Below are 26,361 nucleotides of genomic sequence, written 5' to 3' on the forward strand. Positions count from 1 at the left end.
ACTGTGCCGGGCGCGCGGTCAGCCTCTGCGCCGAGCTGCCGCCCCAGCTGCGGGTCCGCGCGCTGCCGCCATCTTAGGAGGTGAGTCGGGGCGGTGCGGGGAGCGCCCGGCCGGCCCCCCCCCACCGCTGCTCGCCTGGGGACGACGGGTTGCCTGGCGGTTGCAGGTCCGCCCGGCCCGGCTCCGCGGCCGGCTTCCCCATCCCATCACGCTCTGCTCTTCTCGCCCACCTTCAGGTCGCCATGTTCTCGTCCATCGCGCCGCTCGCCCGGCTCAACCCCTTCTACGCGCCGCACTTCCAGCTGGTCCAGGACGGGGTGAGGAAGCGCGCGGAGCCGGCGGAGGCGCCGGCGACCCGGCGGAGCTTGGCGGCCGCATCCGCCGCTGAAGGTGAGAGGGGTCGCGGCGGAGGCGAGGCCTGCGGGCGGCGGAGGCGCCGGTGCCCGCCCTCCCTCCCTCCGCTCGCGGGGGCCCGGGCCCGTCGGGGCGGCGGAGGGAGGGTTTGCGTTCAGCGGGGCTCGGCCGGGCCGGGGAGGAGCCGGCGCTGGGCCTACGCGCCCGCTTGGAGGACGAGGAAGGGCACGGGCGGGGGAGGCGCTGGCAGCCTCTTCCGCTCCCCGCGCGGTGTGTGCCGAGTGGCAGTAAGGATCCGGTGTTACTGGGGAAAGGACACGGGAAGGTTTTGGCTCAGGGTGATTAGAGAGACCCCCGATGGAGTCTGCCTTGGGGGTGAGGGAGTGCTTTTTCTGCCGGTTCTGGGCCTGCAGCCTCGGGGGCTGAGGCTTTCGGCCCGTACTTACTTTCTTCTGTGGAGAAGAGCAGCACGTGAATCTGGATGGATTTGAAAAGACGTCTCCCATCCTTTTTTTTCTTCTTTTTTTCACCCCCCCTGTTTATTCACAGCTGGACATCTGAATATTTAGACACGTTATAGGTGCCTGCAACTGTTCCGGTTTATTTTTTTTTCCCTTTTTTCTTTATAGTTATGGGGCATACACCAGATAGCTGTGCTGTCTGACATACAGCGATGCATTTTATATTTAAGTGTAAGTGATTTCTCTGTTTCCTGACCACTTCTGTGACTTGCAAAGGTCAGACCTTGATGATACTCCTAACAGTGGACGTAGATGTTAGAACTCTAATTCTTTTCAGCTGTTAATAACTTAAAGTATTTCTCTGCCTTTATTTAAAAAAAATGGAAGAAGTGCTTTCAGCAAGATACGTCTTCTGAAGTACTATGATTATTGAAGTGTGTTAGTGCTCTTGTATTAATATTCATGTAATATGTGAAAGAGGGACAGAACTGCATGGTGGATTTTATTAAGTTTTCAAGAAAGTACTTCTGGCTTTCAGTGTAGTAATTTTGTTGCTAGCTAACTAAAGCCCTAAATAGCTCTTCAGTACGCTAAATATATTCAGTAGGTACACATTTCTTAAAAGCATTGTACTTGATCTTTATCCTATTTGTAGGCAGGTGCAGTCAAAGGTGACCGGAGTTTCTTAGTCTTTGTAGTAATTTCTGCTGTGTTCGTTATTTCACATACCATTTGGTTCTCTGGCCTTTGTATTGGGAGAGTAACACGTTGCAGAAGATATCTGAGCTTACACAAGGTCACACAAAGTCAGTACAAACCACAAGACCTTCTGAGTTCAGCTCAGGGCATCAACCATCACACAGCTCAGAGACAGAGTGTTTTATGGTCAGCTCTTGGAATTTGTCCTTGTTAACGTGTCAGATCAGAAGCAAAGAAATGAAGTAGTTATGATGTAGCTGTCTTAATAGAGTAGGCGTGTTTTCTGCTGTATATTTATATTTGAGTAGCTTCAGGGTGTTTGTCTTAACTTACTGTCTAGGTACGTTAGAATAACTTTCTTGCCATCTACTATGTATTTTGCCAGTTGTGTTTTGAGGTAGTAGTTTTTAGGAAATTTGACTCGAAATACGAAGTCTGGGATCTACTATGGCTTTTTTTCCTAATACTGCCGTACCTTTATGAGCTTAGTTACCTGTAAAGAGCTGAAGCCTAGTTGGTACTGGCTTGACTTTTCTTAATTACTGTTTTTGAACACCTAGCTGACAGGTCAGTCTGAATACCATTGTAACAGAGCAGATATATAAAGCTCTACTTTTCAGCAGCTTCTATAAATGTCTGTCTCTGTCTGTTGAGGAGTATGACTTCTAACAGAAGTTGTTGTGAAAAAGGGAGCGTGAACAAACACTTTGGGTATCTGGGCAGCATGGTAACTACTGCAGTACTGTTGTGCCACAGGCCAAAGATACAGCTAGGCAGAGCTGCCCCGTAATACAAAACCAAAGTCTGTTCTGTGATTGCACCTGCATAGAAAGCCTTGTTGGTGTTTATTTAACCAAACATTCTGGCAAGACGTAAACAGAATATTACTTCTGTCTGCAGATCTGCTAGTGTAACCAAGCTATTTTAGAGGTATGTGTAGGTCCTGGACCAGCATATTTACAGTCTTGAGCAGTATCTCAATTAAAAAAATTCTCATAGGTTATGCATTATTCTGACTGTTAACCGATTCCTTGCTTTAAGTGTAGGCTTAATACAGTGTCTGTGATTTGGTATATGTTATTTTAGAATAAAGGAAAAATGACATTTTTATTGTCATAGTGATTAATTTTGAAGAATAAGGTGAGAAATACGAATGTAAACTGGAAGTTCCCTTACAATAGCGAAGTTATGAGCTGCATAAGCCTGCTAGTGTTAACTGGTGTTCTGTTGATGGTATTGAATGTAAATTTTTTTTAATGTTCATAAAGGAATTTATTTCAGGAGCAAAAAGACAGGGCCAGGAACCTCTGAATAAGATAGTTTTTGCTTTGATTGTCGTAAGTGTTTCTCTGGAGATAGTTGTTAATAAGTTGGTGTAACACTTTAGTGTCCATTTCATTATGTTGGAGTAATACGACTAGATCTATAGCAAAAACCCCCTAGATTATCTCTTTCTATTTTGAGGAGTATTTTCTACGTAGTGTATTTTTTCTATGTGCTTATTCAGTATATTAATTTTACTTTGGCTTATATATTTAAAATGTTCATCATAGTAGCTGAACTGCACTGCTGCCTTATGCTTATTTCATACTGCTAATTGTAAACTTAAGTGTTCTCTGGTTGCACATAATACCCTCTTTAGCTTCTTCAGGAATGGGAGAGAGAAACTGATTCTTGTTTTTCAGCTCCAGTTTACTCTATTGGAATTTGTGAAAATAACTTGTTCTTTTAAAACTGCATGTTTTATACACAGTACTGCATGGAACAGTGCAAATGAAATATCCCTTGATTAAATGTGTTGTGAAAGATTCTTTAATAAACCTTGTTTATGAGCATTGAATGTGATTAATAAAATTCTGCAATTTCATTAAACAGAAGCTGTATAAATCTGAGATTCTGTATTTGAAAGGAAATTAAAAAAAGTACTTGTATAAAGAATCTCAAAAAATACTTGAAAATATGTCTTTATAAAGAAAAATACAGCACGAATCTTGTAGATCTGTATGATCTCTACTTCAATACAGAAATTGCACTATCACAGAATATTTAACCAAAGAATCTTCGTCTTCACAATACTAGAGAAACACTCTCCTTGCTTAATTCCTTGATGTAAGAAAATGTTGGAAATTTCAACTTTAAGTCATAATTTCTACTAGCAGCTTCTGGGATTAATTTCTGTCGTTTAAATGTGCTGTGAGCTAAAACTTGACTTTCTTCCATTTTTTTTAAAGGAACAAACTCAATTTGGAAGGCCTAGAACCCAATCTTGTCAGTTCAAAAGTTATTAATTTAAAGCAAGGGAATTACTTTTGAATATAACACTACAGTTGAATAATAAGTATGGGACGTTATTTCAGTTAAATACTTTTGAGAAGGTAGCACTCAGCCAATTTTGTTTCTTTTCTGATCTTTGTTACCATTTCTGATTGATCATATATATGTCATTTTTTTTTCCCCAATTAACTAGAATACAGCTGTGCATATGGCTCAGGCAGATTCTTTATGCTTTGTGGCCTTGGTGGGATCATTAGCTGTGGAACAACACATACAGCACTGGTTCCTCTAGACCTGGTTAAATGCAGAATACAGGTTTGTTCTGCACGTTGGTATGTGGTGACATTGACAAAGCATGTTTAGTGTGGTATAATTAATCTACTAATGAATTGGAGGTGTAAACTATCCCCTGGACATCATTGTCCAACAGTGCATGGCGTTTATGTAAAAGCATGGTGTGTCTTTATTTTTTGCTGCAGAATACAGTTGTGAATATGGCTCGCTCAAGTTTTATGCGCTCTGTGGCGTTGGTGGGGTCCTAAGTTGTGGCCTGACACACACTGCTGTTGTACCTCTGGATTTAGTGAAATGTCGTATGCAGGTTTGTATTAACTTAAACGTTTCTTAAACTTCTTCTCTATGTAGCTGGTATATTAAGAGTTTACAATAGGGACATAGTCTTTTCTGGATGACAGGAAGTGAGTAAACTTGAATGTTACTTTATCAAGTCCACTGCTGTGAGACTAACAAAATGCTACTTTCAAGAGAAGCAGAGGCATTTAGGATAATCTGGATTAATTATTTTTGACTACGTTTAAGGCGCCTTTAACTGACTATATTTGCTAGAAGGCACCCACCACAGTGTTGCTCTTTGCTGACTGGTAGGCTATACAACACTATTTGTGTACTTTTGGAGGAAGGAATCTTTGGTGTTTTGAAGATCTATGGCTTTTAGGCTGGCGTGACATGCATGTATAATTTGTTCCATTAACGTTGTGGATATCAATGCATGGCTTATGGATTGGATACTTTTTAATAATGCCACTTTGAATAGAATGGGTAAAACTTGATACAGTATTTGTAAGGCCCTGAGTGCTTGTGGCTAGTTTCCTTGAAGTGGTTCTTGATTGAACTGAAAGAAGTGTTGTCACATTGCACTTCATTTGTGAGACCCGCTTCTGCATTAAAATCATCTAGTGAACAGCCATGGATAAAAACATACTAATGGATTTATTCAGGCAAATCTGTGCCTCAAGAATGAAGCAAATTAAAGCACACTTAGAAATTTCTGGAAATAAAGTAGTTAATGACTTCCCTGTTGCCTAGGCTGATGCTGATTATAAAAGTGGTGATTTTGTAATGATAGAACTCCTGAAATTGGGAGGAAACTACTAATTAGTCAGACTTACTAGTCACACTAGGAGTACTGCATGTGATACTCTTTAAAATTGTGTTCTTCTGGACGGCCTTTATTTAGCATTCTTTACATGGGAAGCTTTTTCACATACTTGAGAATACCTGAAATTCTAGTCTCAAACTAGTAATTCTTAAACACATCAGACAAACACAGAGAGCATGAAATGGGGGCAACATGCCACCTTCTACAATATTTGCATTGAGACCAGGGTAACTGTGTAGGAATTCCCTATTTCTACTAATAGGGAATAGCTGTATTTGACTATGTGTTTTATTTCTGAAAATGTAGCTTAAGTGCACTTTTCTGTTGTTGTGGCCTTCAAAATCCAAGAGCAGTAGCTTGACTACTCATACCTAAGGATAAATTTCCTGGGGAGGAAGAGATTGATGATGAGTAAAAAAGATGTAGCATCTCAAACAGTTCTTACTCTGATTGCAAATTGGATTAATGGGCGGAAGACTTGAGCAGCTACACAAAGCTGCATATACAATACTGCATGTACAACTAGGAGCAAGGCCTCGTACTTCCCAGGCTTCAACGGCTTGGTCGGTATGTTCAACTTGGACTACCAGTCATTGGCTTCCTATGTTATGAGGGTGGTGATGCTTCCCCTTCCTTCTCCAGCACATAGAGGGAGGTGCAAGAGGAGGGTTCCACATGGATTCCAGGGGTGACCTTGCAAAACCTGTCAGTATTTGTCTCTTTACAGATCGAGTACAGGGCATGTTATTAATCCTTCCTAGATTCTCCAGGGAGAAACCTGCTGCCTGCTCTCCCATGTCTTTTTAAGAAGAGTTCACCTTTTACATAGATGATAATTAAGCATGGTTCTGACATGACCATAGTCTCATTTTACAGTGCCCAATTGAATGTCCAGTTTTCTGAAATTCTGCATCTTTTAAAATTGATGTGTTTAGGTGAACTAGTTCTCAAGTAGGTTATTGCCAGACTGCAAGACAAAATATCAGTCACTACAGGTCCCATAGCTCTTTCTGAAAGGTTTGGTTGACTTCTAATTTGCTATCTTTCTTCTTATTCCTCTGAGGAAATGTTAGATGATGTCAAATACAAAAAGCAACAGTGTGATGTGACTTAAAATTCGTCAGAATGACCCATTTAAGAATTTGTTAAATGGTTTCCTTTCACATGAAAAAAGATTATTCGAAGTTTTGTGTGCAGAAGATATTTTGTATGTGGCCTTTACTGTGAAGACAAAGTACAAGTGTAGAAGTTCTTGAGTCCTCTTTGATCTGCTTACCTGCTTGCTCCATCTGTCTTAATCTGACTATGTGGAGGGATCAAACTAACAGTGGACAAATAACCTGTTCCGATTAAGAATTGGGTGAACAATCAGGCTTGGTTTGTGGCAACACTTGAGTGTACATAGGTGTGACATGTGGCGTGGATGAGATTGCTGACAGAAGCTGTCAAATTTCTAAGAATCTGATCTAGATGGTATACCGGTATACTACTGACAGTGTTAAACCGTGATTTCAGTAGATGTTTTTGATACAGAAGGTCATATTGTTAATTTGGAAAATAAATGTAAAGCAAAATTCAGACAGTTTGGTTGTTCCTGAGTATTGAGGAACTGTTAAAATAAGCTAGGGTTTGAGTGAGTGATCATTACAGTTACTCACCACAAGGTTACACTAATGTATACCGTCTTTCCCAGGAACCTTAGGAAGCCAGCTGTATGAGGAATTTAAGAACTTTGTATTTCAGATGGGGGTGTGAGAAGGGAAGTAGTAGGCTGTCTCAAGCAATTAATTGCCTATTCTGTTTAGGTTGATCCACAAAAATACAAGAGCATCTTCAATGGATTTTCAGTGACAGTCAAAGAAGATGGTGTTCGTGGCTTGGCTAAGGGATGGGCTCCAACCTTCATTGGATATTCCATGCAGGGGCTTTGTAAATTTGGTTTCTATGAAGTTTTCAAAATCCTATATGGCAACATGCTGGGAGAGGTAAGCCTTAAGCAGTTTACATGAGGTTATATATCTGCAACATGATGGTATTAGTAACACGGAGTAATTACAAAAGCACGATTCATTAATAAAAATGTGTGGTTTTAAATTCACTTCAGGAAAATGCATATTTGTGGCGTACTTCGCTATATTTAGCTGCATCTGCCAGTGCGGAGTTTTTTGCTGACATTGCTCTGGCTCCAATGGAAGCTGCTAAGGTTCGCATTCAGACTCAGCCTGGATATGCTAACACTCTGCGGGAGGCTGTACCTAAAATGTTTGGAGAAGAAGGCATCTGGGCGTAAGTATCTTCTTGACTTTAATTTTAATTTTTATTCAGGTTCTTGATATTGAGTATTTTTTTCCTAATGAAAGACTGTTGCTAAAACTATTGTGCCTTTAGCTTATAATCTTTTCTGATCTTTGTATTTCAAGATAACAACTTAACATACTTCAGGGAATCTGTGCTGAACTGGCTGTTAATTCCACATGCTCCTTAGATCCATCTTTGTGAATACCTTTGTGCTGAGTTCTGCTGGATAACTTAAGTTTCTAGCAGTTCCAGTCAGAGATATTCAGCAACTTTCTGGTTGTATAGTCAAAGATGCTTGAGTCATTGGCATGTAAGAGTATTATAACTGCATGTTAGCTTTCTGTTCTGATAGAAGTGGCTGTAAATATACAAGTCATTTGTCACTATCGGGACCTGGCTGGTATGCAGACATGAGCATTATTGCACTTGTCGTATCAGTATCGCATTACTGCAATGCATTGTAATCTGAAAAGCAATTACAAAAACAGCTATGCAGTGTAAAGCATTGGGTAAATTCTAATTTTTGTTGCTGTTTTAAGTTAGCACTTGGGAACTAATAAAACTTAAGTTTCTGTTCTGTAGGTATTAAGACACTCGAGCCTTACAGTGTCAGTGTCAGAAACTGTATTTCTGATAGCAACAATAAGCTAACTAATTTTCTTCAAGTTAGAAATGTACCTTTTAAATACTGGAGAAAATGAAACTAAGTTTGCTTCTTCTCTGGTTAAGTTTCTATAAGGGTGTTGCTCCACTGTGGATGAGACAGATTCCATACACAATGATGAAATTTGCCTGCTTTGAACGTACTGTTGAAGCTCTGTACAAGTACGTCGTTCCCAAGCCACGAAGTGAATGTACAAAAGGAGAACAGCTGGTAGTCACATTTGTTGCAGGCTATATTGGTAAGGAATCTTTAAGTCCTATACTTCATTAATGGAGTACCACAACTCTAGAAGCCTTTTCAGAATATCAGATGTAACTAGAATGGGAGAATTTACTTGTAACTTTAAAATGTACAGGGGGAAAAAAACCTATTAAATCTGTAAGTGGAAAATGAGTCTGTAATAGGAAAATACTCTTAATTATTCTTCTGTATTAGCAATGTTAATGTCCAACTTTAGACACTGCAGGTAATTCAAGTGAAAAAACTTGTATCTTTGCTAGGCTGGGGAATGTTGAAGGAAAGGGAGAAAAATCTGGATGGAAGGGGGATTTTCAATATCCAAAAACTCCGAATAAGTTTTGTTCCAGCAGAAGGGGTGCTGCAAGAGCAGAACCAAGGTGTTTTCTAACATTCATGTCATAAGTATGTACTTGCTGTCCTTTTAGGGTGCCAGGAGGCTTGACATAACTTCTGTGCAATTCATTAGCAATTTATTAGAAGGTGTGGTTGCAGTTGGTTGGATTTAGTGTACAAAGTAATGATACAGCTAAAACACCGCAGAACTAATCTCAAATTATTCTTTCAGCTGGTGTGTTCTGTGCAATTGTTTCCCATCCTGCTGACTCCGTGGTGTCTGTGTTGAACAAAGAAAAGGGCAGTTCTGCTTCACAGGTTCTTATGAGGCTTGGATTCAAAGGTACATCCTTACTTTCATGTATTTTGGATCAAGTGTTTGTGGTGTTTTGTTTTTTGGGGGAAGAAGACTTTTTGTCCTGGCTTCTGATACTCCTCATGCTTTATGTTTTGCTCTACAGGTGTCTGGAAAGGTCTGTTTGCTCGTATTATTATGATTGGTACACTGACTGCACTACAGTGGTTCATCTACGATTCTGTGAAGGTTTATTTCAGACTTCCTCGTCCACCTCCACCTGAAATGCCAGAATCTCTGAAGAAGAAGCTTGGTCTAACTGAATAGACAACTCATGGACTGACTATGCTGGCTGTCCCAGTGATGAGTTTCATGAAACTTTTATATATTTGACTATGTAGAAAACAAACTCTATATGATGTCATTATTGGCTATGCCCTCATCCCATATGAGGGTTTAAATTCTGCCACTGTCATTGCCTGAAATAAATGAGAAACAGAGTGCTTAGTGTCTGTTTACTACTGCGTATGTAAACTTCATTTCATAGCAGCAGTTACCTCAAATACTCTCCCCCCCCCCCCCCCGATTTGAAAAAAACCCAAACCTATTCTACACTTAAGGAATGAGAGAATTGTGAAATGATTGTAACAAAAATCTGTTTTCACTGTTTCCAGAGAAGTGCCAAGAACATATCCTTGCAGAACTGCAGAAACTAACTGCAGTTCTATGCACTTTGAATCCACTGTTTTATTTGCCTATAATAACCTGTTAGAGTAGAATAGCTGAACTCCTGAGTGGCTGAGATGAGACTGTAGCCTGATAGGGCATCCTGGTGTCCTGTCGTTCATCTCAGTGGCCGGTCTGGCCTAAACCGCGACACGTGGTCATAATATCAGGGTTCTCCATAGAGATAAAAGGAACCTTATACATAATAGAGCCATTTCTGCTTTGGGGTGGTCATCCCAACTTAACTAACTTATGCTTACTTGACTAATTTTTGCTTTGACTAATTTCTGTCTTTGAACTGCACCAAAGAACTCAGTCCTTTTGGTTGTACTGTGGAATTAAACGGTAGCTGCTACCTTAACAAAAGAAAAGCTGATGTTAATAAAAACTGTTGGAAGATATCTGACCACTAAAAACTTACTACAGCTTTACAGAAAAATAAAAATGGCTTGCCTCTTATTGTGGAGTTTGACAAACTTGCCAGCATTTCCCTATGCTTGGTACTCCCGTAGTTTGATTATTTTTTTTTTTTTTTTCCTGAATTGGTTTAATTGTAATGCTGAGTTTTGGTTGAACTATGCACTTCTGCAGTGCAAGAAGCCATACCAATTGTTTTTGGACCTTACTTGATGGGAAGAAATCTAGGCTCCTAGGCATGCAAGAGGAGACATTCACAGAAACGTTTTGTTGAGGCAATGAATTTGGTTTCCAGTCTTCTTCAGAAAGATGAGCACGCTGCCTTCTGCGTTTTGCCTGTTAAAGAACCCACAGTTGATAATAGCATTGAGAAAAATCCAGAAAATGCCTAACAGGGAAAAAGGGTTCACTGTATCCAGTACTACTTTGTTCACTTAGTAGAGCTGGAGCTTAAGTGTCTTTTGTGCAAAACTGTTTGGATATGCTGCCTTTCAGCATTTGAGCTGATGATACTGAACTTAGCTTGGCATTTGCATGTGTTGTACTGCTCCTTCCTCTTTACTTATGTCCCTCAGAGACAAAAGGACAATGAAAGCAGGCGCCAGTGGAGTTGCATAAATATACTGACCGCTGCATCTTACTGGAGTCTGATGTTCCTGCTACCGTTTTACATAGCATTGAGCTTCTCACTCCCGGGAAAAGCCTCTGACTTCCAAGATTTGGATGGTTATGCTAAACAAGCAAATTGAGCCTTATTTTGAATTGCTGCCTTTCAAAATGTGGAGTAAAATGTAAAACTACTCTATTTCCCTGTCACCATGACACCAAGCACAGTCTGAAAGTGGTTGGAACCAACTGCATTATACAGCAAAGTCAAATTCTGTAAGTCTAAGTAAAACATGTTTATGGAAGTACTTTGGTGTTGAATTAAGTATATTTCATGATATAAGTATGTACATCTTGTTGCCCCATAGCGAGTGGGAAGCTTTGAAATTATTTAACAAATCATTAAATGCTCCCAAGAGCTTCCTTGGAGAAGAGAATTAACTATGACCTGATCTTGCATGAAGACCATTGATGTTAAATCAGCTTTTGAAGTTTTATATGTGGTTCAACTTCTTAAAAAAAAAAAACCAGTATCACTTTTGTGTACTGAATATCATAGGTTCTTTAAAGGCATCTTTTACCTTGGTAGACTGCTTGCTGGAGAACATCTTGAGTTCCTTCTAATCCCAAGAGAGTGAAGCACTTTTGTCATCTTTAAAGGCTGGCAGAAGAGTGAGACAAACTTGGTTTATGCAGTGAGATAGTCTTAATTGTCAAGTAGTCCAATGAGAAGCTAAATTTCTCAAGACTTTCTTGTCATTCTACTTGCGGATCGCAATCACAGTTTTTTTTTCTCTGTAACTGGGTCACCTTTGGGCATTTGTTTTAAATATGTGCAGTAATAAAAGCATCTTGAATCCATTTTCTTATTGCTCAAGGGTGGACCTGAAACTATCTTTTCAAAGATGGTCAGATAATTTTTTCAAGGTAAATCTGAAATAAGACTACAAGGGGCAGATAGCTGTTCCCCTTTTCTTCTGTAACTGAGAAAGGGAAAATAACACTTAGTGCTGTTTCTGTGTTGTGTTTCAGTGGAAAACCTGAGAGGGAGAGAGAATTGCTGTGCAGCTGCTGACTTCATTGGCATTCAGCCACAGGCTTGTTTTGGATGCTTGAGATGAAGGGTTTAGCGTGTGTAAAATGCTGTTGCTTAAAGGGTCACCCACTGATATTTTAAATAAGCTTCTGTGGGAAAATTGCAGTATTCAAATGCATTTAAAAGGTCAATTTTTGTCATTGATAACTGCTTTATAGCATAATGTGTGGTATGTTTTGTGAAAGTGGAGAAGATGGGGCTGGGGAGAAGTGGTGCTTTTGATGGATTTGCGCTTTCATTGCAAGGAGGGTCCTGTATCGAAAAGGGGCCACTCCGTTTTGAACCAAGATAACTCAGATAACTCCAGACCAGTCACTAAACCCCAAAGTGCTTTGTAAAATATGGATTATGTATATGCTGCTTGTGTATATTGTTTCATGAAGGAGAAACGTCCTTTCCTGCTATTACTGGAGCTGAGATCAGCTTTTGGGTTTAAAGTGGACTGTCTATATAAATTTGGAATAACAACTCCATTCACACCCTGTGTTTGTATCAGGTCGTACCACAGATGGAATGTGCCGATACTTGCTGAAATGCTTGTTGCATATCATTTTTAAATGGGCTGTAATAATACAAATAGTTGTAATTCATTTACATTTCTACACAGAAATGATGTAGTTCACCGTGAAAACAATAAACATCCTGCTTTTTTATAGCAAATATGAGTACCTTGGATAGCTGAGCTTAATAGCTATGTGGCCTTGTAACTCCCGAGTGGTGTGGGAGAAGGATGTTGCTAGCAGAAACTTCTTGGCTGAGCTGATGTTCCAGTATCGAAAAGTTGATTTTAACATGTTGGGATTACTTTGTGTCATTTTTCAGCACTGATCACTTAAAGCTGTTGCCGTTTTGGTTTTGGTTTCGTTTTTTTTCCCCGTTGTGAGTTGCTGGCGAGAATATAATCAGGCGGTTCTATGCCTGTGTACTAATTTAAAAGCAAGGATGTCCTGAGTATTGCTACAGGTTGGGCTGCATGGGATGGTACAGAATCATTTAGGTTGGAAAAGCCCCTTAAGATCATCAAGTCCAACCATAAACCTAAGCCTGCCAAGTCCGCCACTAAACTATGTCCCTAAACACTGATGTTTTAAGTAGCGTAGCTGTAATTTTCATTATTGCCTGAATCTCTCCATCACTTAATGAAATTGTAGAGAGTATTGTTGAGCGCCCCTAGAAATGAACTAATGAAGGGGTTGTAGTTTTACTGGACTGATGCTCTCCACGCAGGTGACAGTACTAAACTAAGGAGGCAAGGTTAATAGTCTGCTTTAAATTTATGAAAAATACCTCACACTCTGCCTCATCTTTTCCACTGTAGAAAGAGCTTTGCCTCTGTCCTTAGGCCCCTGTAATTACAAAGCAACTCTGAAACTTTCATTTGATTTTTTAGTACAGCGGAGGTGTGTGCTGGAAGGGCACACAAAGATTCGTAATACCTGTGGAGATTAAGGGAGAGTTACTGATCACTCATCTTAATTCTGAGGACAGTATAGCGGGTGTGTAAATTTTAGATCCAGATATTTTTTTTTTTTTCCAAGTCAACTTCACCTCTGTGACTTAAAGTTTTTCTCTCTTGCTTGTAGCAACAAAGTTTCTGAGAGGTCCCTAATGCTTTGGACCTGTACTTCCTGGGAAGGAGGGGTGGATGCTCTGCGTACATCTACAGATAAAGTGGAACTAATAGTTCTGTGCCATTTTTTGCATAATTAACTTCCCATGGAGACCATGAACAGGACTGTATACTCAGTCTTTCACTGGTAGATATGTTCTGAGATTTGGAGGTTATTCATTTGGGGTCTGAAAGTGAAATCTGGAGTTGTTTGTCCTGCCTTATTTTCTGGTTACTCTTCCAAAGAGAGAGTGTGCTCTTTTCACCCAGAAAGATCTCTTTGCTGTGTCAAGACTTCTCTGATTAACTTTGTGGCTGGACCATATTTTCCACTTCACGTGTGTAAATAAAATGTGTATGGAGATTTTGCTGGGATAAACAAACATCACATTAGTCAAATTCTGATATCCTTATGTTACGTTCAGATTACCTTAACTCATCTTTTCAGAACTTGTCGTGATGGTTGCATAGCTCCTTGTTTAAAATCCAAAGTCTCAGTGGACTGGAAGGGGGTCAAAGAAAATCGGAGGTAGGAAGGGACCCATAACAAAAAGAGGAAAACTTGATGAAACAAAGCATTTAATGTTGACTGAGGGCAACAAAGCAACAGGTACGGAAGATCACCAGGTCAGAAGATACAGAATGCTGAATGAGGATGAGAATAGTGAGGGAGGGGAATGGGTTTTTTATCTTCCATACAATCAAGAGTCTAGTAGCTGTGAATGCTCAGATATGACCAACTAAACAATGGAGAAGTTACACAGGTCTTACTGTATGCTTACACTTCTTGATATAGTTTCATTTATAAGGATTTTCTTAATTGCTGTAGCTCTCCTAACTGTTTTATAGTCACTTTTATTCCTATTTAATGCACTTTTCCTTCTTTCCCCTGCTAAACCCATTCCCATTATCTTGTTATTTCAGTCTATCATCTAGCACATTTTCAAATGTCTCGGATGTCTTAAACTGTTCCTCTTCACCACAGATATACTGCCAGTGGCTCACATCAGTCTAACCTTTGGACCCAAGTAGCTTATCTTTCTTAATTCTGCTGCTCACTATAGTATTTTACAGGCTAAGAAACAATGAATGAATAACGCTGCTAGGATTTCTGAACAGATACTGACCGTGACACTGGGAGAAAGCCGTTTGTAGGTCTTTCAAATCTTTGTCCTCATAGCAAGTTCAGTATTTTAAAGACTTAGCAGTGCTGCGGTGATATGATCACAATTATAAAGCCTCGCAGAAAATCTTCGCACAAGGCATCAGCAGTATTTCTGAGCATTGCTTGCTTCACTGTATTTACCTCTTTACTGATTACTTACAAAAAGTAAAAAAAGGAGTGTGCTATAGTTTAAAAAAAATCATAGAGTTAATATATTGAGGCAATATTAACTTGCTACTGCAGTTTGATTAAGCGTTGTTTAACTATCTGGAAACTACAATTTTATTCCTTCCTTTGGAGCAGGAAAGGAAAGCTGGAGATCTGTCTTGGGCCCTACTTTCTTCATGAAAGCAAGCTCTAGAGGTAAGAACAACATTTTATGCTCTAAAACATCGTTTTATTGTACAAAACAAGCAATTTATTAAATATAGCATCTCTCATGCTTCAGAAAGAAATACATATACACAGAGACACATTTTTTGCTCACGTTATAGCTTATTATACCTTGAAATTGGTATGACTTTTTTCCTGTGCTTTTCAAAGGCAGAGGACAAACCTCTAGTTAAGTTTTGGTGTGCTTCTAAACGAAGCCTTTAAATACTGTCTTTCTTCTTAGTACTACACATGATGGTGTTAACACTCCTCAGACACTACTGTTCTTTAGGCAGTGACATTTCACAGCGATCAATTCATGTCTGAAATCTTGCTTATTTCATCTTTCATATCTCTGATCTCGGTTTGGACTCTTGTTAGATTGGCCAATTTCTCATTCAGTAAAGCAATTCCCTTCTCCCATTGTAATGCATCCTCCACTAATCTTCCTATTCTCAGCGTTAGGTCATTTATTAATGGCTCAAAGACGGCAAAATCCTTTTTAAGTTTGTACATCTTGGGTTTTAAATCATTTGCAAATGTAACTGTCTTCAGAACTTTTGCTCTGTCACCTTCAAGATTCAGAAGTCTATCCGAATGCTTGTTAAAATCACTCCTTAATTCAAATAATGCTGTCTTAATTTGCTCAATTTTTCTTGTGTTACTGGATGCCAAGCTTTGTAGTTTTGTACTTCGGTCGATGCTACTGGTAAGCAGGTCACCTATATTTTTTACTGTCGTCTTTTCACCTTTTTCTACTTTATCTTCTAGTGTTTGCAAAGAATCTGTCAGTGCAGTCATATCTGAGACTAAGCCTGAAATGCGCCTTATGTCAGTTTTTACTGTCACAATTGTCAAAGTTATGTTTTTTGCTACAGAAGCTGCCTTCTGTTCAACACTTGAAACTGCATGAAAAAGAGTTGTTAAATTCTTCTGAAGTTCTTCTTGTTTTTTAATTATGCTGCTAGACCATGTTTTCGTTGTATAAATATCTTCCTGCAGATGTTTAATGTGAGAAATCATTTGAAGATCTTCCACCTGTTCCATTAAGTTCCAAGTCTTTTCACACTAGAGGGATACAAATAAAAATATTATACTCTAATGAAATATCTTACTATTCAGATATTGAAATTGAGCACAAACCCTGTCTTTAGGAAATATGCTTCTGTTGCAACACAACCAAAGATTTCTAAATTTCTTTTTTTTTTTTTCCCCTTTTAGTATATGTAACAAATTCAAATGTTATTACTTTTTCTACTGTAAGAAAAATTACGGGAAGGTGCCATATGACTTTCCAGCATGATGTCTGAAAACACAAGTCATCAAATGCAATCCTCTTCTATTTATGGAAATGTTTGTATTAAGCCTATAACCTGCATGATCCATAAAGACATGCGTTGAAAGATATTCAGAAACATTTTAGAAAGATGCCCACTTTAAAATTCTCTTATCCAAAAGGCATGGATTGTAATTAACTGATATGGTTTTATTTTGGTAACTGTAATATGTATTTTGAACATGACATTCACAGAAGAAAAAGCCAAAGGAATTAGGTATGGTTCCCTTTTGTTTAAACAGCCACCAAAATACTTCACAGGAAAAACATTACTTAAACAGCCTGCCTCCATAAAAGCTATGTTAATGAGGGAACACTCCGGCTACTGTTGGATTTTTGTCTGAATTTGCTAGTTCACTGTTTTGGGTTTTTTTAATGATTGGTTCCTGGTTTTTGAATTTGAGAGGAAGAATAGAAAATATCTGAGTGATACTATCCTGTTGAAGCCCCAGTAAGTCAGTGTAGTACTTGGAGAGAAAAAAAAAAAAAAAACACCAAACGGGCAAGCTGAAACACATTCTAAGAGGCTATAATTAGTTTCAAGTTGCTAATCCTTTTCTTGACACTAGTAGTAAAAATATGACCAAAGAAATGAATATTTTTAACTTTTGGATAATGTTGGTCATTCCTCATTAGCACAACACTGTTTGCTTAAAAACAAACCACCAAAATTTAGGTTGAAGAGTTGTGCTGGTTTCCTAATTAACGCCCGCTAAGGATGAGTGAGGATTTCCTGTTCAATCTCTTGTACATTCAGCTTTCAGTAGGGTTGGGGTTGATGAAAGACATTAAATTGGGAGCATACCACTGATAATTTAGCCACCCTTCCCCAAACGTACATCAAGTAGAAACATACTTGAAAAAAGTATTTAAAAAACACTTCTGTATAGAATAGCGTTTCTTAATGGACCACTGAACACTAAAGTATTTACTCCATACTCTCTTCTGGAACAGCAGTTTATTTTGAATTAGATTATGCACCAGGACAGGGCAATCCACTACAACATATTTTTATTGAATATGACTGTAAACTGATACAAATCTATACATAATATATGAAACTGACAGACTGTATAAATTGATAAATGCTGGTTTAATAGTCTCTTGAATAGGCAGCTTAAACTGTTTAGTGACAATTTCAGTAGACAAATGAATGTACAAACCCAGAATAATTTAACTTAAGCCTGATTACGTCAGTATGTGTTGATACTGTTTACTTAGCAATCTACATTCCTGAGTTCAGAAATTATCACCACGTACGTCTGTAGACACAAATTTATGGTGGTCCTGAGATCCAAATTTCAATGAACAGCTATCAGGCCTATGAGGTAGTACTATATACGGTGTAAGGAGATCTATTAGACCTATGGATAAATTAGATATTCCCTGTCCCCAGATATATAACTCCATGGCTTTTGTTAATGGCTTTTGTTAATTGCTTTTGGAGCTCTTGGTTCACCAACCTTTGGGAAACAATGTCAGCGACACCGCTTTTGTCCCTTTGGAATGCAAAACAATACCAGACATGGTATAATGCCTAACAGAGAACATTCTATAGAAGGAAAAGTTAAAACTTATTTCTAACAGCACCAAAACAAACAAACAAACCAACCCACAAAAACCAACCCCAAACAAATGGTGACTGATCACACCAAACTTGCAAATTAAATGATGGAAGAAGAATCTAACAGAAATATTAATAAGAATTTCAGTCTATATGTAGTCCAAAGACTTCAATGGCAGAACAAAACTATGCCAGTGATTTTAGGAAGCTTGAAAAGGCTGGAAATGAGGTCAAAGGAGGCTGTTTGCATGGGGTCAAAGAAAATGAAGGTAACACCAGCTGCCATGTAAGCCTCTGCTTATGCATACCAGTACCAGACAAAGTTCTCAGTAAGTGGTACTTTACTAATGTTTTCTCTAATACTGTTGTATCTAAGGTTCAGCTGTTAAAAAACGTACTTACTCCTTTCCTGCACACAATAAAATACGTAGAGCCCAGTAACAACTCTGACATTGAGAAGTCTGTACCGTGAGCACAAAAACGTTATGGTATATAATACGTTAAAAGAGAGGTACATGTATATCTGCCTAGAAATAAGAACTTAATTGATCATTGTGTTACAAATCCATAGAATATAATACAAAAAGTAAAAATACAAAAAACAAAGTAGTGAGAACTAAATATAAATTTTAATCCGGTTTTGAAGTGTTTTTTCTTTAATCTAAACACCTTACTTCAAATTTCATTATAATAAAATTATCTTTCAATAAATAAACTGAAAATAATCCTTAATTTATTTAAGAAAATACTCCTTGCCTCCTCCAACGCAGTATTTCTTCCTCTCTATCGTCTATATTATAAGTTTGCATTTCAGTCTGATCCAGTGACTATTTAAATTGTTAACAATATTTCACCTACCCTTAACACATGTTGGAGTCACATTACTTATAATAAACTAAAGTGCTCTTTCATCAATGGAAACCCTAAGTCCAAATTCACTTATCCCCATTCTGGTCATTTTCTAAGTTATAGCTTTCTAAAGTTACTTGTTTTGCTTTTGAAGATACTTTTATGTCACGCACTACTTCTCCTAAAACCACTATTTTATTTTGCACTTTCAATATGCTGTCATTGTACTGAATGCTTTCAAGAACCTTTTGCATCGCCATTGTATCAGAGACAGCTTTCAACATATCATTTTCCACAGTATATAGCTGTGTTGTCAAGTCCTCTATCTTTTTCTCCATACTTAGCAATTCACTTGATAATCTAAGAATAGAGTGAATAGCATTTTCAATTGTTGGCAAATGGGTCTTGCACTCCTCAATTTTAGGTTCATAGTTCACAAGTTTCTGATTCAGGTCTGTGTCCTTGGCTACCAGACTATTCTGTTCTTCTTCTAGCTTTTCAACTGCCTTTGCATGTAAGTCCAACTTTTGTTCAATTCTAGAGAATTCATCATCTTCTTGCCTTTTTAGTGTTTTAATATTTCTGGCTGTACTGTCTTCCAAATCTCTTACTCTTTCTGAAAGAGATTTAATTCTTTGGTCAACTTCATTAATTTGGGAAGTAACTTCTGTATGTATGAACTTCACTTCTAATTTTAAACTACTAGTGTTTGTGTTCATTTCATCCAAGCTTCTTCTCCAGGAATCTGTAACATTTTGGAACTTCTTGTTAATGCTCTGCATCTTTATAGAGAAAGTCTGTTCATTGTTCTGAATATCATTTATGGTGTTACGAAGAGAAGATACTTCCTGCTCAAACTCAGTCATCAGAGAGACAGTTGAGGCAGCTTCTTGTAGGATGCCTTCAGAAGACTCAAGCTGCATTTATAACACAAAAAAATGTCCATGTCTACTTAACGAAAATAAGACTAGACAACCACTTGCATTTATTTAACAGAGAATAAAGTCCCTTAGAAGCCACTTTACTTGTTACAAAGCTCCGTGTGATTTGTTTTTATATTTCATCTTTTAAATATTGTTGATTAACCTGGTATGAAAAAGTCACAGAAAAGGGTATGTTTGTTGTTGAATGTCTACAGAATACATGCTATTTTCTTTGTTGTTAATCCTTTATTTTCCACAGTGGTTTGGGTTTGTGGGCTCCTTTTTGTTTGGTTGGGGGTTTTTTTTTTGTTTGTTTTGTTTTTTTTTTGTAAAATATATCACAGTACCTAAATCCCATGCAACATTTTGCAATCTGGAGTGTAGTATATAAATACCCAAATTACATCATGTATAAATGACATCATTATGAGATCAGTGCTAAAACAACATGACTGGCATAAGCCATGCTGTACTCCCATCATTATCTGTAAGATATAGGGGATAATTTGGCAGCCAGCCCAAGTTTTCTACTTGATAATGTCACACATAGATAAGAAAAAAATAGCAATGAAAAAATATTACTATCATTTCATGTCTTTCATATTATAACAGGTCTACTACATGAAAATGCCTGTAAGTTTTCTTCAAATCAAAGTATATTAGAACTATACACAGAACAATACTGGCAGAATGACATATGTGCAGAAATATAAATGTTTAAAAATAGTTTAGTGTCTAAAAAAATAATACTGACATAGAACCACTATACTTACGTACTTGAACAAAGGTATCAATTGACACATTTAGTCACATGAAATACTCTCCAAAGACCTATTCACAGGCAAGTAGGACACATTAGGAAAATTAATTTAAAAATAGTCAGTTAAAATTAACTAAATGACAACAAAGTAAAACAACATCAAATGTACACCAGAGATCATCCAATTAAGATGTTAATTATTACCTTTTCTGAAATTAAGTTAACTTTATTTTCCACATGCAGGAGTTTTTCAGCTTCTTGCTGTAAGAAATTGTACTTTTCTTCGATATTAGCAAATTGATTTGACTGCTGAAATAGGAACCTGCAATTTGCAAATAAATAATCAATAAACATAATTACATAATTACCATATATTAAGTGTTCTGGGACCTGATTCACAGCAATCTGTAACTGTAGGGATTTGTGTTCACAGAATTTGCTAGATCAATACATGACAGAAAAAATAATTAGGATTTAATTAAGTTGATTTGCCTTCATACTGGAGTTATCTTCCAATAGAGCTGGAAAAATAAGGAAGCATCCAATAGATGTGCTTTGTTTTTATGCTGTATGCCATTCAAACAGGAAAAATGTCTAGTAAGACTGCTGACATAGGGAGGCTATAACATGCTTGTAATGCATTGCCTCACAATGTATTTTATTGATAAAGTATTATTTAACTGGTGGAAATAAAACAAAAAAAATATTTATACTTCCTTGCAAAGCATCACAAAATCATGCACAGAAGCCTTTGGATTTAGAAAGGCTGGTTAACTCTAACACTGTTTAATTGTAACCACCCAAGAACACAGGGTGCATTGTGGCAAAGCTTGCATAGCTACTGTTATGATGATGCTAATTTTGAACAGAGAGTAGAGATCTCAATCCTGTACTTCATATACATGTGAGATTAATTGACTGTGAACTTGGGAGCTTTCTGAACTGTAAGCACTTTATACAGTTAAAAAGAGAATGAGACAACCAAGCAAGAACCCTGATTTTTGCTGGATGTTTATTAATCCCCAAACAAGGTTTATTGTAGACTATGCAGGGGGTCCTCTCAGGAGTAAGAACAATTTTATCTAGAATGATGAGAGTTGATTTAAAATACTTGTGCTTTCATAAATTGATATTTATTAGTATATTGAATAGCGATTAGAAGTTTCAAAAGATCCACAATAATCTATACATATTAAGTTAGGCAATAAAAGATAAAGTGCTTGCTATAGATAGATCCATGCAAAACAGACATGAACAGATATACTTAAGACAGTAAGCAGAAGCATCACGAAACATTTTATTCTACTATGTCATTCTGTTTCTCAAAGATTTAGATAATGAAATCTGAGTGATGTTAAAATAAGAACAAATTTTACCTTGATTTTCAGATTGATGTAGAGTGTAATAATCTGGACTAATGTCTTGCGCTAGGGTTCTGAATTTCATCATATCATTTCTGCAAGAAGCTCAATTTCTGATGGAACTAAGGTATTGCGGCTGCTAAGATACCCTAAAACATCTTTTACAAAGATACTTGAGCTTTATTTGAAGACTCCATCTGATGAACGTTTCACCACACTGCTGAGCAAATTATTACAGAAAACTCTACTTCACTTCTACTGTTGAATTATTTATTACCTGCCAAATGAGCCTTGTTGGACGTATTGTCAGATTAAGTTGCTCTTCGCAGTTAGATGTAGTCTCCAAAGCAGGTATTTACAATTCATGAGCAAGACACCTTTTAAACTTTCAACATGATAGAACAGGTCAAGCTTCTATAATCCCTCACTCTGTACCAATGTTTCTACACTTGTGAATACTGCTATTCTTTTCTTGATCCTTCTAGCTTTAACAAATCTCTACAGTCATTAACCCAAACACTATATTCAAATGTAACTAATCATATTGTCTGTGCCTGAATACGGTATAGAATGCAAAAAAAAATATTAAAATCTACTTTAGAGGGTTACCTACCAGGCCAGCACCAGACAGGCGGCAAGGGAAAATATGCTTAAGGTTGTCCGTGGGTCCATCCAAAAGGAACTCCTATCATTGCTGGTCCTGGGACTTGTCAGCTTCCCACAGTTACTGTGCTTCTCAACCTTTTGTGAACTCTCGCTGGTCTTGGATGAAGAAATATCTTTTTTCCTCTGCTTAACTTCAGACATTTTGGTTTTAGAAAGCAGAAGCAAAAGAGAGCTGGGAAAAAAAAAAACCACACAAAACCAAAAAGGACTAGTTACTGCTAAGCATCCCCAAATACCACCTTTCACCCTTTACTTACACAAATACCCCCCAAAAAATGTTTCCTTCTCTGTTTACTATGTTTTCTAGTTATGTGAACTTTTGTAGTGTTGTAATACTTTCATAAGATTTGTGAAAATTTTTGTTTTCTGTACTATAGAGCACTGTTTTAATTTTTTTCCTGAAACTGAACTGACTTTCCAAACTTCAGCTAATTTCACCTTTCCAGAAATGTTTCATCTGTTGTATAATAAGCCATTTTGAAGATGTGACTTAAATCGCAAGGAGTGAAAGCGTATTTCTTTTTATAGTGGATTACCGTCACAATTTCATCAGCAATTTCACTGTCCTATTTTACTTGTAGATTAAAAAAAGCCACACCTACTCCACATTAAAGGGGAAAATGAATTTTCTCATTTATAAAAATGGGATTGCAAATCAAGCTTTACTTTAGAAATAGTTGTGTTGTAATGATTTCACATCATCTATAAAACCACAGACATCAGTTAATAGAAAGCCATTAATAGAAAAATACAGAAGATTCATGAAATAATACATCTACATAAAAAAAAAAAGCTGTAATTTCCTCTTTGCTAAAATTAATGTCTGAATAGATTCAGGCACTATGAATCTCCAGTTTCAAAGAATACAAAAGTTCATATACTAACCAAGTGGAAATACAGAGTGGAATTTTTAAGCCTAAAATCACTATGCTGCTCAAAATAGACTAGATTCGTGGTGGATTTGGTTTAGCATAATTTGAAACAAAAATGTTGTGCTTCTTTCTGGATCATTTTGCAGGATTGCTGCTTAGTCACATGTCAAAATATAAATATTTAAATATTAGAGATACTTGCCTAGTCGCATACATGCCACAGATTTAGATTTTAAACAGTACCTTTTACACAAGAGTATGAAGCTGTTTGTGATTCACAGTACTAGGAAGTATGCTTTGAATTTGAAGTATGTAGGCAAAAATCAGCTCTTGCTCTCCAAAAAATATAGCCAAAAAAATTGCCATTTTGAAACTTTTAAAACACTTTTGGGATGTGTTACGACACTTTGGCACGTCTTATGAAGTTAAAATAAAAAAATCCGAATGGTAGTTAGGGAAATAGTTTAATGCAGGACCAACAACTCAGCTTAAACAAGGACAACTTCAGAGGAACGGGCCGCAGCCTCCCACAGACCCTCCCGGGCCTCCCCACACCCTCCCCCGGTCCCTGCCCCAGCCCTGCCTGCGCTCGGCCCGGGGCACCGAAAGCGACCGACCGACCGACCACCCCCTCCCCTCCGGGGCACTTCCACACCCCCTCCGCCCTCGGGGCGCCCAGGAGCCCCCCAGCCCGCCCTCGCTGCAGGCCTGCGGGACGCCACCCGGCCCCGGCCGCCTCCCACTGCCCTGTCGCTTCACCGACCCCCGGCAGCACTTCGGGCCGCCTCTCTCCCTCCCTCGGCGGCCCGGCATCCCCTCCGGCCGCTGCCACGCTCCTCGGCCCGGGCACCCTGCGTACCCTCAGAGCGCTTCCTCCGGCCTCAGCTGCAGGCTGAGGAGGGCTGTTACCACGCTGACACGTCCCGGGGCCCCACCTCTGGCCCGGGCCAGCCCCTGGCGCCGCGCCCGTTGCAGCCGTTAAGCTGCCGTTCCCTCAAGCCAGCGCCGCGCCCGTTGAGCTGCCGTTCCCTCAAGCCAGCGCCGCGCCGCGCCACGTCAGGCGCGCTGCCGTCGCTCCACCGAGGCGGCCGAACCTCCGCGCCGGCGCGGGAGCGGCGGGCTTTGTTCCGGGCAGGGGCCGGGCTGCTGGCGGCCGTCGGAGGGGGCAGCTGGGCCGGGCCGGCCCTTCTCCCACCCCCGGGGCCGGAAGGAGGAAGTGGTGGCGGCGCGCTGCTTCCCCGGTGCCGGGGTAGCGGCTTCTCCTCGGGGTGAGGCGAGAACTTGTTGCCGGCGGCTCCTGACGGCCCCGCGTTGCCCGGCAGGTGAGCGGCGGTGGTGGAGAGGGAGGTGGGACGGGACGGGATGAGGAGGGGCCGTGCCCGGGCGGTTTCACCGCGACGCCCCTGAGGCTGAGTCCAGCCCGCGGCTCCGGAGCTTTCCGGTGAAGAGGCAGTTTGCCTCCCCCGCCTCGGGGGTGGGGGAGACGGGGGAGGCGGCGGGGCAGAGCCCCCCGGCCCGGCGGCGGGGTGGGGGCGGCGGCGGGCGGCTGCACTGAGCGCTCCGGTTTCTCTTTCGTTCTCCCCGCGGCGGCGGTGAGGCGTGCCGGGGTGTGAGGTAACCCTTTGTTTTGTGTGGTCGTGGGGTGCTCTCTTTTTTTGTACTTGTTTCACGTGCGGATTTATTATTATCATCGTTATTAATTTTAACCTGGACGTCTCTCAATTGGAGAGCTTTCACGTCCCCTTTCCTAAGCGGTGCGGTGGGGTGAAAGACTTTCCTAACCACTTATTTCCCAGTGAAAATAGGAAATTCTGTCAGTACGGTGGAGGAGACGCTCCCATCGCCGGCTTATCCAAAGGCAGCTGTTCTGCGTCTACCCGGCTCCTGAAGGAGGGAGGGAAAGCAAAGGTGAGCGGAGCTGCAGGCTGCTCTGTGGAGGAGCTCGGGACTGCCGGCGGAGCCTTCGGTCCTTGCGCAGGAGTGTGATCCGAGAGATCGTTTGGATCATTAGGGACTCCCGGGGGTGGCTTATCAGTACTGGAAAACCTTCACGTGGTAGACAACAGTTTTCACCTTCTTTTGTCTTCAGGCAAATTTTTTTTTTTTTTTTAATGATATAGAGGAAGAATGCAAACGTATAGTTGTGTGTCAGGTGCTGACAAAGGAAGATACAGGTCAGTCATTGGCAGTATTGGGTGCTCCATCTTCCATCGTGTGTCGAGATCCGAGCGTACTTGTGTGGAGTCCTGGACTTGGAGAAAATATCGAGTTTATCTCATGGGATTTGGTACACAGGGAGTTTATTTTCTGTTGTAGTTCTGCCCAGTGCTGTCAGCCGTGAGACCAGTCCTCTTTCTCATCCTGTTGTCCAAATCACATGATCCAAGGACTTAAAAAATGTGAGGGATGTAATGGGAGGGGAAAAGACCTTTCCATAGAGACATTTAGCAAGTTCTGAGTACGTGAGAAGCTTGCACAGACTGTGATTCTTTAGTTGTGCAAGTGTTCATAAGCATAAATTCCATAGTGGAAAAGGACTCAGATTTTTTTTTCTCCACCAAGTAGCAGTACATGTGTTTTTTTTAATGAAAACTTGCATTCAGGTAGTGACCACAAGAGTTATATTCTGAGTCTAATGTTAAAGATTGAAATTCTTTTTATACCTGCTTTATATGCCTCCAAGTGGAGCAATCGAAGAAATGCTGTAGTCAGATTGTTATAATGCTCAGCTGGATGTTTTTATTAAACATAATAGTATATAAATAATATTTCAAGAATAATATTTGTATAGCTTGTGAACTATTACAACTTCTCTGTTAATATGTCTTTTTTTTACTCTGTTGAAAAGGAATGATATTAGATTCTCCCAATGTTTTCTTGATGATATTGTACTGTCCAGCCAAGGTGGACTAGTGGGTCATAAACAGTGTAATTAAACTCATATAGCAATAGTATGAAAGTCTCCTTATCAAGACAGAAAGTAAAAAAAAAAAACCTAAATTTTTTAGCTTTCTGCAGTTTG

At 39.4% G+C, this 26,361-nt stretch overlaps 2 protein-coding genes across 3 annotated transcripts; one reads left to right on the forward strand and one right to left on the reverse strand.

Moving 5' to 3' along the window:
* SLC25A3 (solute carrier family 25 member 3) lies at nucleotides 1–9,520 on the forward strand. Of its 2 annotated transcripts, none has more exons than XM_082481769.1 (8): nucleotides 1–80; nucleotides 237–390; nucleotides 3,982–4,103; nucleotides 6,993–7,172; nucleotides 7,292–7,473; nucleotides 8,215–8,387; nucleotides 8,955–9,065; nucleotides 9,184–9,520. In XM_082481769.1, exons 2-8 carry the CDS (start codon nucleotides 243–245, stop codon nucleotides 9,342–9,344), a joined length of 1,077 nt encoding a protein of 358 aa, XP_082337895.1. In that variant the 5' UTR covers nucleotides 1–80; nucleotides 237–242; the 3' UTR covers nucleotides 9,345–9,520. The 2 variants fall into 2 exon arrangements, with proteins under 2 accessions (XP_082337895.1, XP_082337896.1); XM_082481770.1 differs by lacking the exon at nucleotides 3,982–4,103 and adding an exon at nucleotides 4,268–4,389.
* Nucleotides 9,521–18,518: 8,998 nt separating this feature from the next.
* IKBIP (IKBKB interacting protein) lies at nucleotides 18,519–24,347 on the reverse strand. The gene is made up of 4 exons (XM_082494030.1): nucleotides 24,199–24,347; nucleotides 22,415–22,639; nucleotides 20,645–20,762; nucleotides 18,519–19,674 (listed from the first exon to the last, which is right to left on the reverse strand). Exons 2-4 carry the CDS (start codon nucleotides 22,606–22,608, stop codon nucleotides 18,844–18,846), a joined length of 1,143 nt encoding a protein of 380 aa, XP_082350156.1. The 5' UTR covers nucleotides 22,609–22,639; nucleotides 24,199–24,347; the 3' UTR covers nucleotides 18,519–18,843.
* Nucleotides 24,348–26,361: the final 2,014 nt, after the last annotated feature.

Source organism: Vanellus vanellus (genome assembly GCF_965231255.1).
Source record: "Vanellus vanellus genome assembly, chromosome: 1".
NCBI classification, from domain to species: Eukaryota; Metazoa; Chordata; class Aves; order Charadriiformes; family Charadriidae; genus Vanellus; species Vanellus vanellus.

Excerpts from the sequence above, each read along its gene's own strand:
- SLC25A3 (XM_082481769.1), top strand. The coding sequence starts at position 243 with ATGTTCTCGTCCATCGCGCCGCTCGCCCGGCTCAACCCCTTCTACGCG. Across the intron at positions 391-3,981 it reads GGCCGCATCCGCCGCTGAAG|AATACAGCTGTGCATATGGC; the intron begins GTGAGAGGGGTC and ends CCAATTAACTAG. Across the intron at positions 9,066-9,183 it reads TATGAGGCTTGGATTCAAAG|GTGTCTGGAAAGGTCTGTTT; the intron begins GTACATCCTTAC and ends TTTGCTCTACAG.
- IKBIP (XM_082494030.1), bottom strand. The coding sequence starts at position 22,608 with ATGTCTGAAGTTAAGCAGAGGAAAAAAGATATTTCTTCATCCAAGACC. Across the intron at positions 20,763-22,414 it reads GCCTGTCTGGTGCTGGCCTG|GTTCCTATTTCAGCAGTCAA; the intron begins GTAGGTAACCCT and ends TGCAAATTGCAG. Across the intron at positions 19,675-20,644 it reads TTAACTTAATTTCAGAAAAG|CTTGAGTCTTCTGAAGGCAT; the intron begins GTAATAATTAAC and ends TTATAAATGCAG.